General features: G+C 46.5%; 1 protein-coding gene across 2 annotated transcripts; it reads left to right on the forward strand.

Moving 5' to 3' along the window:
• The first annotated feature begins 981 nt into the window (after positions 1-981).
• On the forward strand, positions 982-14482 carry LOC135812133 (uncharacterized). 2 transcript variants are annotated; one of them, XM_065325460.1, is made up of 6 exons: positions 984-1162; positions 4843-4941; positions 6339-6374; positions 7535-7570; positions 10834-10869; positions 13583-14482. In XM_065325460.1, exons 1-6 carry the CDS (start codon positions 1152-1154, stop codon positions 13911-13913), a joined length of 549 nt encoding a protein of 182 aa, XP_065181532.1. In that variant the 5' UTR covers positions 984-1151; the 3' UTR covers positions 13914-14482. The 2 variants fall into 2 exon arrangements, with proteins under 2 accessions (XP_065181533.1, XP_065181532.1); XM_065325461.1 differs by lacking the exon at positions 7535-7570 and having other exon boundaries at positions 982-1162.
• Positions 14483-14779: the final 297 nt, after the last annotated feature.

Below are 14779 nucleotides of genomic sequence, written 5' to 3' on the forward strand. Positions count from 1 at the left end.
AATGCAGGTGTTTTGCTGGTAGAAACGGTTGGCTGTCAACATGGATTGGTGGCATTCAGTGTATACAGATCTACTTTGCAAGATTATGTAGGTGTTTTGCTGGTAGAAACGGTTGGCTGTCAACATGGATCGGTGGCATTCAGTGTATACAGATCTACTTTGCAAGAATGTAGGTGTTTTGCTGGTAGAAACGGTTGGCTGTCAACATGGATTGGTGGTATTCAGTGCATTTGCGTCAAGTCAGTCATTATCATACTACCATGCACGTCGTTTGACGCAACAACAATGTCAAGCAGGGGTTGCACGCACTACTACTGCTACTGCTAGTGATACTCAGCCAGGCTGGGACCGCTCCCCGTTCTTGTGTCGCGCATGTGACAAGGCGGGGTCAAGGGGGGAAATGTTCCACACACCGACTCATTCAACCATATAAATTAAATAGTGATGAGGCGTTGTTTCGCGAGTTGAGGACGACAACAGTCAATATTTCTCATTCAGTCTATCCAGAGAAAAAAGGTCATAGATCACGATGATGATTCATGCCTTGGCACCTGTCTACTTTGCAAGAATGCAGGTGTTTTGCTGGTAGAAACGGTTGGCTGTCAACATGGATTGGTGGCATTCAGTGTATACAGATCTACTTTGCAAGATTATGTAGGTGTTTTGCTGGTAGAAACGGTTGGCTGTCAACATGGATCGGTGGCATTCAGTGTATACAGATCTACTTTGCAAGAATGTAGGTGTTTTGCTGGTAGAAACGGTTGGCTGTCAACATGGATTGGTGGTATTCAGTGCATTTGCGTCAAGTCAGTCATTATCATACTACCATGCACGTCGTTTGACGCAACAACAATGTCAAGCAGGGGTTGCACGCACTACTACTACTACTGCTAGTGATACTCAGCCAGGCTGGGACCGCTCCCCGTTCTTGTGTCGCGCATGTGACAAGGCTGGGTCAAGGGGGGAAATGTTCCACACACCGACTCATTCAACCATATAAATTAAATAGTGATGAGCCGCTGTTTCGCGAGTTGAAGACGACAACAGTCAATATTTTCTCATTCAGTCTATCTAGAGAGCTACGAATTCAAGCGTGACTTCGTGCTTGAAGTTCAGAGAGCGATTCCTCATACCGGTGAAGTGTTTTAGGGATGGCGGACAGGTGAGCGAGTTACCTTGAATTTCACATACTTGTACATGTAGTGCAACTACACTTCATAGCATTAGCAGCTAGCCTGAAGGGTTGGGAACCTTTTTTGTTTCAATACTTCGTTGCTGTTTCTTGTCTTTGCCATTCGGCCCGATGAAAAGCTCAAAATCTGGGAAGGAGGGCAATCCCAACGGCGGAAATCAGAATAAGCCTCCACCTACAGTCCATTCATAAAAAGATGGGTCCTGGCTCTGGCGAGCTCCCGTATTTGGCGATTTTTCGTGATTTCATCGTACACAGTGCAGTGCTGCGAACTTTGAAATTTGAAAAAGGGTCCAAAAAGGGTGCCTGAACTGGGGTTCGAACCGCAGAATGCACTGTTGCAGGCGGGGTCAAACGGCCTGGATTTTGATGGTTTTTCCCAATTCAGTGCTTTTGGGGCAAAACCTGGCCGAAATCCTATTCTTGCTATGGCTTGCTTTTTGGACAAAAAAACTTCAGAAACATAATTGGAAGAGGATTCCATATGGGATTGCAGAAAAAAATTCTAAAAAAACTCAACGTTTGACCCATTTATGGCCAAAAGCTAGAAGTTCATTTTTTTCTGAATGGACTGTAAGTGAGTACACCAAATCTTGTTTATTCCCGTAGCTATGCAAAAGACGTTACTTCAGTTATAGGGGATTCACACACACGGGTAAACCTGAGGTCACGGGACAAGGTAAAAGTTCAGACCTTCGGTCAAGGGAGTGGGGCCGTTCACACCCGTGGTCAGTTTTCCCTTGCCCGCACGTTTGGCCATGACCTTGTGGCGGGGCAACTAAAAAAATAATCTGTACTGCATTTTTGTAGTGCATTCTGTACTGTATCTTGCTTTCGCCATGCACGATTTTTCGATGGACACTGTCTGAAAATGCAAGTTGCGATGCACTCGTACAACTAGGGTTCAGAGTTCTCGCCAAAGACAAGATCTACGCGTGTGCGTCTTATAGCCATGGGATTTTTCCCTTGACAAACGCCCTGCGGCCCACGGCCAAGGCTTTGCCAATTTTTTCCCCGAGAGGGTCTTCCTTTCCCCCAGTTATGGAAACTATGGTACTGGGGAAAAGGAAGAACCTCTCGGGCAAAACATGCGGCAAACATGTGGCCAAGGGAAAACTGACCACGGGTGTGAACAGCCCCCACTCCGTTGACCGAAGGTCTGAACTTTTACCTTGTCCCATGACCTCAGGTTTACCCGTGAGTGTGAATCCCCTATAAGGCCTCGGTCACACTACGGCAAAAATGCTGCGTCAGCGTCAGAATTGGATTGGATTTTTTGGATTGGATGGAGAATCATGAGCTTTTCCATGGCAACTGACGCAAACGCGGGAAGTTTGAGCGTCAGACGCTGCTGCGTCTTATGTGGGGAAACCGGCTGCGTTGCCGCTGGTGGGAGTGACGCTTGGCGGAAAAACAGTGTGTTTCAAGTAAAATTAGTTTCAAGACAGTTGCTTGAGTTGAGCAGTCATTCGACATTCGTCTCTTTAAGGTTTATTAACTGTTTTGTTCCCTCTTTTTTTCGAGATGAGTCCGTGGACCTACGAGGCCGAGGCTGTTCTGCTCCGAACCTGGCGGAAGAGCAAGGCGTTTTATGAGAAGAAAATGATGTCGAGAAAGGACCAGTTGTTTGAGTGGGTCATCGGCCAAGTGGAGCCTGTTGACTTGTGAGTGTTTCGTTGTCGTCAAGAGCCCGAAAAAGGACAACCAGTAGGACGAAGTCAGGAGAAACACAGCTGCGATGCAGACTGTTCTTGCCTGATCCATGACACTACAACTGAAAATGGCTTCAAATTCGGAAAGAAACAACAACGATCGTGCACGCGTGGACCTTTCGTCTTCTTGTAATCAAAAATCAACGAAAAATTTGAAAACTTTGTCCGACAATATTTTGTATAATAAGCGAAAGGCCGGTTTCCGAGGGAATCCGTGTCGTCATTGAGTTTCCCTGGTGATCTTGTGACGTAGACATATGCGACAGGCTGCGGCAGTCATGAGCTGCAAAAAAAAACACGGTGTGACCCCGCGTCTGCGTCAAGTGCTGAGGCTTGACGCTGCGTCCAGCTTCAAACTTGCCGTAGTGTGACCGAGGCCTAACGTCTGTCGCTAGCCAGGGTCCACACAGCTTTAATTTCGTGTTTATTTTTTGTTAGGCTGTGTTTACCTGAGAAATTTCAACCCAGGTCGAGTTCATCCCGGGTTGAAAGTCTGTACGATAGACAAAATAGGTGAGCGTTTACATGAAGACAGTTGACCCGGGTCAAATACTGATATGCCGCCAAAAGTCCACTTCTAGAGTCCTGTACTGTCACGTGAATCCGTTTGCGCAAAAACTGCATGTGCAGTGCTGTTCAAACCTGGCGCGAGATACGCACAGAAGTACGTTTGTACGATTTTCTTGACCCGGGTTGTGAGGCGCGGTGCAGGCGGCATTTGTCACAACTGCGGACACTGTGCTCCATGTCGGCTGACAATCGTGGCCAAAAAGCAATCTGCCGGGAACCGGACTTCGTGTTCGTCAATCCTTGATGGGATGCGTGTAGATCAGACAGGGCATGTTGCCGGAGAGCGACAGGAATCAGGAGACGGGGTCCTTTCATCACTAAACCACTCACAATAGAGAGGTGACCGTGACCATTCCAGTACGGCTGGAGTGACTCAGATATGAGGGACCTCTTAGCAGGGAAACCGATGAACTGAACTAGGCACCGGTAGTCAGTGGGGGCCTGGGAGACAGAGCAGAGCTCGTGGTACTTCAGGTCACCAGACGTATTGAGCGTGCACGAGCGAATAGCAGCGCCCTGAGAGGCAGTACTCTCACCCAGTTCATCGTCGGAACAGGGTGTGCTAACTGGATGGCGGGACAGAGCAACAGGGAAAGCATGATCAGTGCCTTTCCGCCAGGTTGCTTGTAACTGATAGGGCCGAAGAGGGTTCCGTGACTGGCTCGATAATACGATCATCGACCATACTGTCCAGTTGGGACTTTACCTGATCCCGGTTGGCCAAACGGTATTGTGCGGGTAGTGCGGACGCAGCTGGTCTCTGCAACTGGTTTCAACCGGATGTCCATGGTAGCTCCTTCAAGGGAGGCCGCAGCACGTTAAAGCTACAGCTGGTCGACAGTCCTCTTGGATGCCGACGGGCACATGGATAGAAAGTGACCGGTGCGTTGGCAGCCATTGCATTTGCGATCGGCAGCAGGGCAGGGTCGCTTGTTATGCGCGGTGCGGCCACAGTTGGGACACTTATCCCGCGAGGGCTTGCTGCCAGACTTTGAATCCTTGGCTGCGTGAGCTCGAGCTTGCTTAGCATTTGATAATACGCGACCTAGGGGGAATGTTCCACATACCGACTCATTTAACCATAGTGATGAGAAGTTGTTTTGGCGAGTTGAAGACGACAATAGTCAATATTTCTGACGCAGCTGAAACTATCCGGAGAGCTACGAATTCAATCGTGATTTCGTGCTTGAAGTTGAGACAGCGATTCCCCTTACGGGTAAAGTCTTTTAGCGATGGATCCAGGGTGAGCGAGTTACCTTGAATTTCACATACTGGTAGTGCAACTACACTTCATAGCAGTAAACCTGAAGGGTTGGGAACCCTTTTTGTTTCCGTCTTTGGTTGCTGTTTCTTCTTTTTGCCATTCAGCCCAGGGGAAAGCTCAAGCTCAAGCCTCGAAGATGGTGTAGCTAATCTCAACCTCCAAGATACGTCGGTGGCAGGCACTCCCGAGGAGCCTGAAAACAAGTAAGTACACCTCATATTGTTTACTAATTTCGCTGCCACAATTGTACGTGTACGCACACAAGCATGTGACAAGGCGTGACCTAGGAGAAAATATTCCACACACCTACTCATTAAACCATAGGGATGAGCAGTTGTTTAGCGAGTTGAAGACGACAATAGTCAATGTTTCTGATGCAGTCCAGGCGAGTAGCCCGCATGGGGGAAGTGCACTCCCCTAAACATTTCGACCTAGATTCAGCATGCACATACTGACGATGAGTGACATGCACCTGTCATACACATAATGCGGCCGTGCCCCCCCCCCCCCCCCCCCGCCTCCCCCCCCCAACCCAAAGGGAACCAACTACGCCCCTGTAGTCTATCCAGTTAGCTACGAATTCAATCGTGATTTCGTGCTTGTAGTTCAGAGAGCGATTCCTCTTACTGGAAGTGCACTCCCCTAAACATTTCGACCTAGATTCAGCATGCACATACTGACGATGAGTGACATGCACCTGTCATACACATATTATGCGGCCGTGCCTCCCCCCCCCCCCCTCCCAAAGGGAACCAGCTACGCTCCTGTACTAGGCTGCAGTCTATCCAGTTAGCTACGAATTCAATCGTGATTTCTTGCTTGTAGTTCAGAGAGCGATTCCTCTTACTGGTTTCAAAGAGCGCATGTCTGAGAATACCAAAGTATGTGTGCAAGTGGATCTCTCCGATTTCGCTCAAAATTTGGAGGTAGGTTCTCCCTGGAGAATAAATCGACAGTGCAAAACCCTTGAAAAATGGTTTTGAAGGAACCTGAGAACTTGCATACCCTCACAAATGGCCGAAAAATCACATTATCTTTGGGTCTACAAAAGAGTCACACCACAGCGTACATGAACGTCACCATGCCAGAAGACGAGGGCCATCACCCCCTGACGCCACAAATGATCGTCTTTAAAATGGCCAAGTTACAAGTGCCGATAAAAAAGACAGCTACGTCGTCAATTAGCAAGAACTATACACTGGCAGATAGTAGAACACCTCTTCCAGCACCGAGGACATGTCCCTCATCTTCCTTTTCGAGTTTTCTTGTTATGAGTCTGTTATGACTATATTTATTTTTTGATTTTTTGATTGTTGTTGAGACAAAACCAGGTTTTATCTCAGAAGGGGCGTGAGAGTATAATTATTATTATGTTACTTCGTTTGTTATTTTGTGTCCGGTTGACACCCATGGAATTTTATTTTCGAAGGGGCGTGTTATGTTATGACGTAATGTCGTACAACTTTAGCCCTACTGTGTATGCACGCACGCATATCTTTGAAAGTCTTCTCTGTCGTTTACAGATTGAATCTTGTCAATATTTCTACTTCGTGTATTCTAACTAATAAACTACTTGTCTCTTGTCTACCGAACCTAACAGCGGCGAAGAACATACTGCCGAGGGGACTGGAAACAAGTAAGTACACCTCATTTTGTTTACTAATTTCGCTGCCACAATTGTACGTGTACGCACACAAGCATGTGACAAGGCGCGACCTAGGAGAAAATGTTCCACACACCCACTCATTAAACCATAGGGATGAGCAGTTGTTTAGCGAGTTGAAGACGACAATAGTCAATGTTTCTGATGCAGTCCAGGCGAGTAGCCCGCATGGGGGAAGTGCACTCCCCTAAACATTTCGACCTAGATTCAGCATGCACATACTGACGATGAGTGACATGCACCTGTCATACACATATTATGCGGCCCTGCACCCCCCCCCCCCTCCCAAAGGGAACCAGCTACGCCCCTGTAGTCTATCCAGTTAGCTACGAATTCAATCGTGATTTCGTGCTTGTAGTTCAGAGAGCGATTCCTCTTACTGGTTTCAAAGAGCGCATGTCTGAGAATACCAAAGTATGTGTGCAAGTGGATCTCTCCGATTTCGCTCAAAATTTGGAGGTAGGTTCTCCCTGGAGAATAAATCGACAGTGCAAAACCCTTGAAAAATGGTTTTGAAGGAACCTGAGAACTTGCATACCCTCACAAATGGCCGAAAAATCACATTATCTTTGGGTCTACAAAAGAGTCACACCACAGCGTACATGAACGTCACCATGCCAGAAGACGAGGGCCATCACCCCCTGACGCCACAAATGATCGTCTTTAAAATGGCCAAGTTACAAGTGCCGATAAAAAAGACAGCTACGTCGTCAATTAGCAAGAACTATACACTGGCAGATAGTAGAACACCTCTTCCAGCACCGAGGACATGTCCCTCATCTTCCTTTTCGAGTTTTCTTGTTATGAGTCTGTTATGACTATATTTATTTTTTGATTTTTTGATTGTTGTTGAGACAAAACCAGGTTTTATCTCAGAAGGGGCGTGAGAGTATAATTATTATTATGTTACTTCGTTTGTTATTTTGTGTCCGGTTGACACCCATGGAATTTTATTTTCGAAGGGGCGTGTTATGTTATGACGTAATGTCGTACAACTTTAGCCCTACTGTGTATGCACGCACGCATATCTTTGAAAGTCTTCTCTGTCGTTTACAGATTGAATCTTGTCAATATTTCTACTTCGTGTATTCTAACTAATAAACTACTTGTCTCTTGTCTACCGAACCTAACAGCGGCGAAGAACATACTGCCGAGGGGACTGGAAACAAGTAAGTACACCTCATTTTGTTTACTAATTTCGCTGCCACAATTGTACGTGTACGCACACAAGCATGTGACAAGGCGCGACCTAGGAGAAAATGTTCCACACACCCACTCATTAAACCATAGGGATGAGCAGTTGTTTAGCGAGTTGAAGACGACAATAGTCAATGTTTCTGATGCAGTCCAGGCGAGTAGCCCGCATGGGGGAAGTGCACTCCCCTAAACATTTCGACCTAGATTCAGCATGCACATACTGACGATGAGTGACATGCACCTGTCATACACATATTATGCGGCCCTGCACCCCCCCCCCTCCCAAAGGGAACCAGCTACGCCCCTGTAGTCTATCCAGTTAGCTACGAATTCAATCGTGATTTCGTGCTTGTAGTTCAGAGAGCGATTCCTCTTACTGGTTTCAAAGAGCGCATGTCTGAGAATACCAAAGTATGTGTGCAAGTGGATCTCTCCGATTTCGCTCAAAATTTGGAGGTAGGTTCTCCCTGGAGAATAAATCGACAGTGCAAAACCCTTGAAAAATGGTTTTGAAGGAACCTGAGAACTTGCATACCCTAACAAATGGCCGAAAAATCACATTATCTTTGGGTCTACAAAAGAGTCACACCACAGCGTACATGAACGTCACCATGCCAGAAGACGAGGGCCATCACCCCCTGACGCCACAAATGATCGTCTTTAAAATGGCCAAGTTACAAGTGCCGATAAAAAAGACAGCTACGTCGTCAATTAGCAAGAACTACACACCGGCAGATAGTAGTGTAGCGGGCCGCAGTCTCTCTCGGAGGCAAATGCACACGGGTCTCAGTGAACACACTGTAACTGGCAATTGAAATGTACTGGCAACGAAATTAACTAACTGGCAACTAAATTAACTGATTGGCAACTAAATTAACTGACTGGCTATTAAATTAACTAACTGGCTATTAAATTAACTGACTGGCAATAAAAGAATCGTGAGCAGCAGCTTTTATGCAAAGGCAGACTCCGTACGCTAGTGTACGGGGATACGCTAACGTATGGGGATACAGTACGGGGATATGCTAACGTACGGGAATACAGTAACGTACGGGTTATGCTAACGTACGGGAATACGCTATACGCTACACCTCCCCTCTCAAATACAATCACGTCCTCGTGATTCGAATACTACATGTAGGTGATAGCTGGACATCAACAACTGGCTGCTATTTAGAAAAAAACTGGCGGCATGCATGGTCGCGTCGGAATAAACTCGACGATAAGAGATAGGCAGAATGGATGGACGACTTGAATAATATAATACAGGTATGGAGTCGTGAACATTATAGTAAATCGCGAATTACTGGGAGAGCGTCAACCGGAGTATGGCAAATAATATCGGAAATGATAACGTTTGGAATAGACAGAAGAATGAACTGATAAACAAATCATAAAGTAGAAGCACACCAGGTTCACACGATCTCACGGGGTCAAAAAGGGGAAAGAACTGTCCTCAAAATAGGACCTGAAAAACCACAGCACTCTTGCTGCACAACGCTGGCACAACCCGCCAGGAACATCGCAGTTCAAAAACCGAACTGAATACACTATACTATATAATTAATTAATTATCACTATTCACTATACGGGACATTGTCACACACATTGTCCCAGGTTAGCTGGGTAGACCGTGGCTCACCATGATCGGACGCCTACCAAACTAAACTGGATTCACACACTCGCATAAAGGAAGACTGAAGAGAATAGGAAGACTGAAGGAAGACAGGAAAGAAAATGCCATACCTGGAATCAGCGTAAGTAACCACGGCGGCGGCTGGAGCTATGGCGGAGGGCGAGCCAGGTTTTATCTTCATCTTGGTTGAGCCGGTCACTCAGAGCGGCTAGCTCGGCGTCAGACAGATGACCTCCCTCCTCGTCTTGAATCATGGTCTTCACATTGTCGATAGCATCGCTTGGCGCGACGTAAAGAGTGATGGTCTAGCCAGGAAGAGTGGTGACGAAATTCTGCATTCCACCACGGAGACGAAGTACCAAGTGAATAGTGGACTCGTGCTGAACATTGAAGTCACTCAGGGTTCGGCCGTCTGCCAACTGCGTGCGGGCGAAAATCAAACGCTGCTGGGTTTGGGGAATAAACTCCTTGTCTTGGTCAGCAGCCTGCCTGTCGTCGTCTGCATCAGCTTCGCCATCACCACCGGTAGTATACATGTAGGTAGCGGGTCGCTTGGAATCGCCATCGGAGTCTCCAGTGTGTGCCGTGCGGAGAGAAGGGTGATCCACGCTAGCACCCTGACTGTGCTTCAGGCTAATAAGCAGGGCCAAGCCCAGGAAGGCAAGAAACATGATTCTCATCTTGATTCGTCGCACGGAGCTGTAGCGGGTTGAGCCATGGGGTCCGAGAAACGTGTAAAGTAACACAGTTAGGTATAGAATAAAACAAAATGAATTTACCGCTGCCACCAATTTGTAGCACATAAAACAGGTGGGGTCGAATCTGACAAAGTTGACTTTAACCACCGCTGCCACCAATTTGTAGCGGGCCGCAGTCTCTCTCGGAGGCAAATGCACACGGGTCTCAGTGAACACACTGTAACTGGCAATTGAAATGTACTGGCAACGAAATTAACTAACTGGCAACTAAATTAACTGATTGGCAACTAAATTAACTGACTGGCTATTAAATTAACTAACTGGCTATTAAATTAACTGACTGGCAATAAAAGAATCGTGAGCAGCAGCTTTTATGCAAAGGCAGACTCCGTACGCTAGTGTACGGGGATACGCTAACGTATGGGGATACAGTACGGGGATATGCTAACGTACGGGAATACAGTAACGTACGGGTTATGCTAACGTACGGGAATACGCTATACGCTACAGTAGAACACCTCTTCCAGCACCGAGGACATGTCCCTCATCTTCCTTTTCGAGTTTTCTTGTTATGAGTCTGTTATGACTATATTTATTTTTTGATTTTTTGATTGTTGTTGAGACAAAACCAGGTTTTATCTCAGAAGGGGCGTGAGAGTATAATTATTATTATGTTACTTCGTTTGTTATTTTGTGTCCGGTTGACACCCATGGAATTTTATTTTCGAAGGGGCGTGTTATGTTATGACGTAATGTCGTACAACTTTAGCCCTACTGTGTATGCACGCACGCATATCTTTGAAAGTCTTCTCTGTCGTTTACAGATTGAATCTTGTCAATATTTCTACTTCGTGTATTCTAACTAATAAACTACTTGTCTCTTGTCTACCGAACCTAACAGCGGCGAAGAACATACTGCCGAGGAGACTGGAAACAAGTAAGTACACCTCATTTTGTTTACTAATTTCGCTGCCACAATTGTACGTGTACGCACACAAGCATGTGACAAGGCGTGACCTAGGAGAAAATATTCCACACACCCACTCATTAAACCATAGGGATGAGCAGTTGTTTAGCGAGTTGAAGACGACAATAGTCAATGTTTCTGATGCAGTCCAGGCGAGTAGCCCGCATGGGGGAAGTGCACTCCCCTAAACATTTCGACCTAGATTCAGCATGCACATACTGACGATGAGTGACATGCACCTGTCATACACATATTATGCGGCCCTGCACCCCCCCCCCCTCCCAAAGGGAACCAGCTACGCCCCTGTAGTCTATCCAGTTAGCTACGAATTCAATCGTGATTTCGTGCTTGTAGTTCAGAAAGCGATTCCTCTTACTGGTTTTAAAGAGCGCATGTCTGAGAATACCAAAGTATGTGTGCAAGTGGATCTCTCCGATTTCGCTCAAAATTTGGAGGTAGGTTCCCCCTGGGGAATAGATCGACAGTGCAAAACCCTTGAAAAATGGTTTTGAAGGAACCTAAGAACTAGCATACCCCTAAAAATGGCCGAAAAATCACATTATCTTTGGGTCTACAAAAGAGTCACACCACAGCGTACATGAACGTCACCATGCCAGAAGACGAGGGCCATCACCCCCTGACGCCACGAATGATCGTCTTTAAAATGGCCAAGTTACAAGTGCCGATAAAAGACAGCTACGTCCTCAATTAGCACGAACTATACACCGGCAGATAGTAGAACACCTCTTCTAGCACCGAGGACATGTCCCCCATCTTCCTTTTTGGGTTTCTTGAAGTAAACTTTTTGAATTTTTCCACTCGACCATGTTGAAATATATCCAAATTCATACCTGAGCTGGAAAGCTCACCTCTCCGCGACGTCTCCTCGGCCATTTCTACTCCAATACTACTCCCAACGCTGCAGAAGGAAGTGTATTGTTGAAACGGACAAGGAAAAGCAGCGATGATCACTTGTCACTCCAATCGACAAGCTTCTTCTTGCGCCATCAACAATTTTTGCTGCGACCGTTGGTTCAAAAGTGACTCAAGTCCTGAGTGAAAGGGTGTACTATCCCCTGGTCAAGGCCATAAGGTTAATAATTGACCTGAACACAAAGGAAACCCTGCCAAGAGGAGGCTGTGGCTGCCATGCACACGTTTATAGACAAGGCAAAATAAGGTGAACTATTGTAAGGACTAAGATTATAACGGATGTCGACTGGAACATTTTGTGGCGGTGACAAATGGTGGCTGTTGGGTAGCCAAATGTTATCTTGAGACAGTGCTTGAAACGTCGAACGAGTTTGTCGTGCAAGGTTACTGATATGATGCCTTGTGTCTTTGAATCTGAATACTAGAACTCCAAACATGCGACTTTTAGTCATTTCGCTCAATTCTGCTACTTTATCCTTGCAGTCACCCAGATTGCATTGAATACTGTCGAATGCGTCCTCCAGGGTATGGACAGTCACTAGGTACGAGTGGTACGTCTTCAGGCAGCTCCCGAGCAGTAGTTCACGACACGAGGTAGAGCGACGCCGGTTAGCATGAGCCGCTGTTGTCTTTGTGGACCAGAAAACGGCAGTTACAAAATGTTTCACCAGCCTTGCTCAGCGATTTTCTCCCCGTAGATAATCTTCTGTCAAGAAAAGGTCAGAACACACCACTGTAGTGTCGGTAAAAAACTCTCCATCCCTTTCCTCCTGTCGAATAGCAGCAGTCCATTTCCTTCACAGTTCAGGATTAGATGGAAATTTATGGAAAGGACGAATGTCATTTGCTGGGGGGGGGGGGGTAACGCCGGTCACCAGTACATCCTGGAACACATCAACGGTAATAAGACAGCGACAAATCACTTCAGCCGCGATAAGCTGTTTCTTCTATCCTGCCAGGTAACTGGTTGTCAGATTTACGGCGTTAGTTTTTCAGCAAACTGAACGCCGAAGGAAGTGCTAAAACCAGTAACAGTGGAACTGCATGCATTCCATTTATGCACGTGCAGCACCTGATCACATAAGCATTAATTTATATTTTGACAAGCCTAAATTCCGTGTACACTTTTCACGTCCCGTACAATTGACAAGCTAAGCGTAGGGCATTAATCGCATGCCCTCTCAACTTTTCAAGCGCTTATTTCGCATATCGATTGAGAATGTAGCTGGCTGTTTTATCAGCGCTTGTAAATTGACTATTTTCTAGATGATCATTTGTGGCGTCAGGGGGTGATGGTCCTCGTCTTCTGGGATACTGGCGTTGCTCTTCTAAAGTGAGGCAAAGTTGGCTTGATGGAGTTTTGTTTGTGGCTTATTCGTGTACGCTGTGGCGCCGTGACTCGTTTGTAGACCCATAAATATTGTGATTTTTCGGCCATTTGCGAGGGGTATGCAAGTTTCAAGGTTCCCTTCAGACACTTTTTCAAGGGCTTTGCACAGTCGAGCTACACCCCAAAGGGAACATACCTGCAAATCTTGAGCGAAATCGGAGAGATCCATTTGCACACATACTTTGGTATTCTAAGACATTCTCTTTTTTAAAGGTCTGTTATGCATGGATCCAGGGTGAAGGAGTAACCTTGGCTTTCACATACTACAACAGTTACTGCACTTCATAGCAATTGGCCAGAAGGGTTGAGAACCTTTTTTGCTGCAATCTTTGGTTGCTGTTTCTTGTCTTTGCTGCTTAGCGCTGTGAAACGCACTCGTTTAATGGAAACTCCGGTGAATGTCGCTATGACCATGTCGGTCGAAAAAGTACCAGGCATTGGGCCAAAGACTCGAGACAACCTGAGAGGAGCGGGTTACGAAACAATCTCGCAGCTGCTCGCGAAATTCCTGATGGAAAGTGGGGACCCAGTGCTTTTTCAGTATTGGATGCGACGAACAGGCTTCGCGAAACGCGACCATGCTGAAGATTGTTACGAAGCTATACACGCGTATTACCATGCGCACAAGGGCACACTCAGTTCCTTTGTTGTTAACGCTTGTGCCTGCCCCAAGCCCTTAATCCCGGAATGATTTGTTTTCACCTGCGCGTAGAACAAATTAAAAGTACAATAATGACGTTCGTCCTTCGTCATTTGTGATTGCAAACCCTCCTTGCAAGTCGTTTCCAGCTTCTTTTCCAATTCCACCCTACTGTACTTAAAATATTTTTAGTCGTTCAATGTGTACAAATGCATGTATACCTGTACGCGTGTGTGTGCATGTGTTTATTATGTGTGTATGTGTATGTGTGTGTGTGTATGTGTGTGTGTGTGTGTGTATGTGTGTATGTGTATGTGTGTGTGTGTGTGTGTGTGTGTGTGTGTATGTGTATGTGTGTGTGTGCGTGTGTGTGTGTGTACGAGTGTGTGTGTGCGTGTGTGTGTGTGTGTGTGCATGTTTGTGTGTGTGTGTGTGTGTGTGTGTGTGCCAGATAGTTCGGTTGGTGGGTGCCCTTATGCCTGATAGTGCTGGGTCTACCACCAACAGGCTCGGCTGCTTGAAGGTGTAAGGCTGTACCTCCTGCCTTTGTTGGTTTCATGGTACATGGTTCATTATTATGTCATTTTTTTGTTCAAGTACACATACCTCTTGCCCATGGATTTCTTCTGGCTACGCTTGTGCAATCAGTGGTGCTAGTGAAGCTTACATCAGATCCACTCTGATTAAGCCACTCACACTAGTAGCAAGTATTACCTTTAGTGGGGGAGGAGAAGGGGGAGGGGAGGGCTAATTGTATTTGGAATGCGAGATGGATAACCTGATGTCGTCAATCCATTTCTGCACCTTGTACAGTGCTCACGCGTTTACTGAGGTGTGGTGAGTCCACAGGGGGGGGGGGGGGGGGGGGGGGGGGGGATCATTTCCAAATCCACCCATAGTTTGGAGATTTCAGGGGT

Source organism: Sycon ciliatum, chromosome 3, assembly GCF_964019385.1.
Source record: "Sycon ciliatum chromosome 3, ocSycCili1.1, whole genome shotgun sequence".
Taxonomy (NCBI): Eukaryota; Metazoa; Porifera; class Calcarea; order Leucosolenida; family Sycettidae; genus Sycon; species Sycon ciliatum.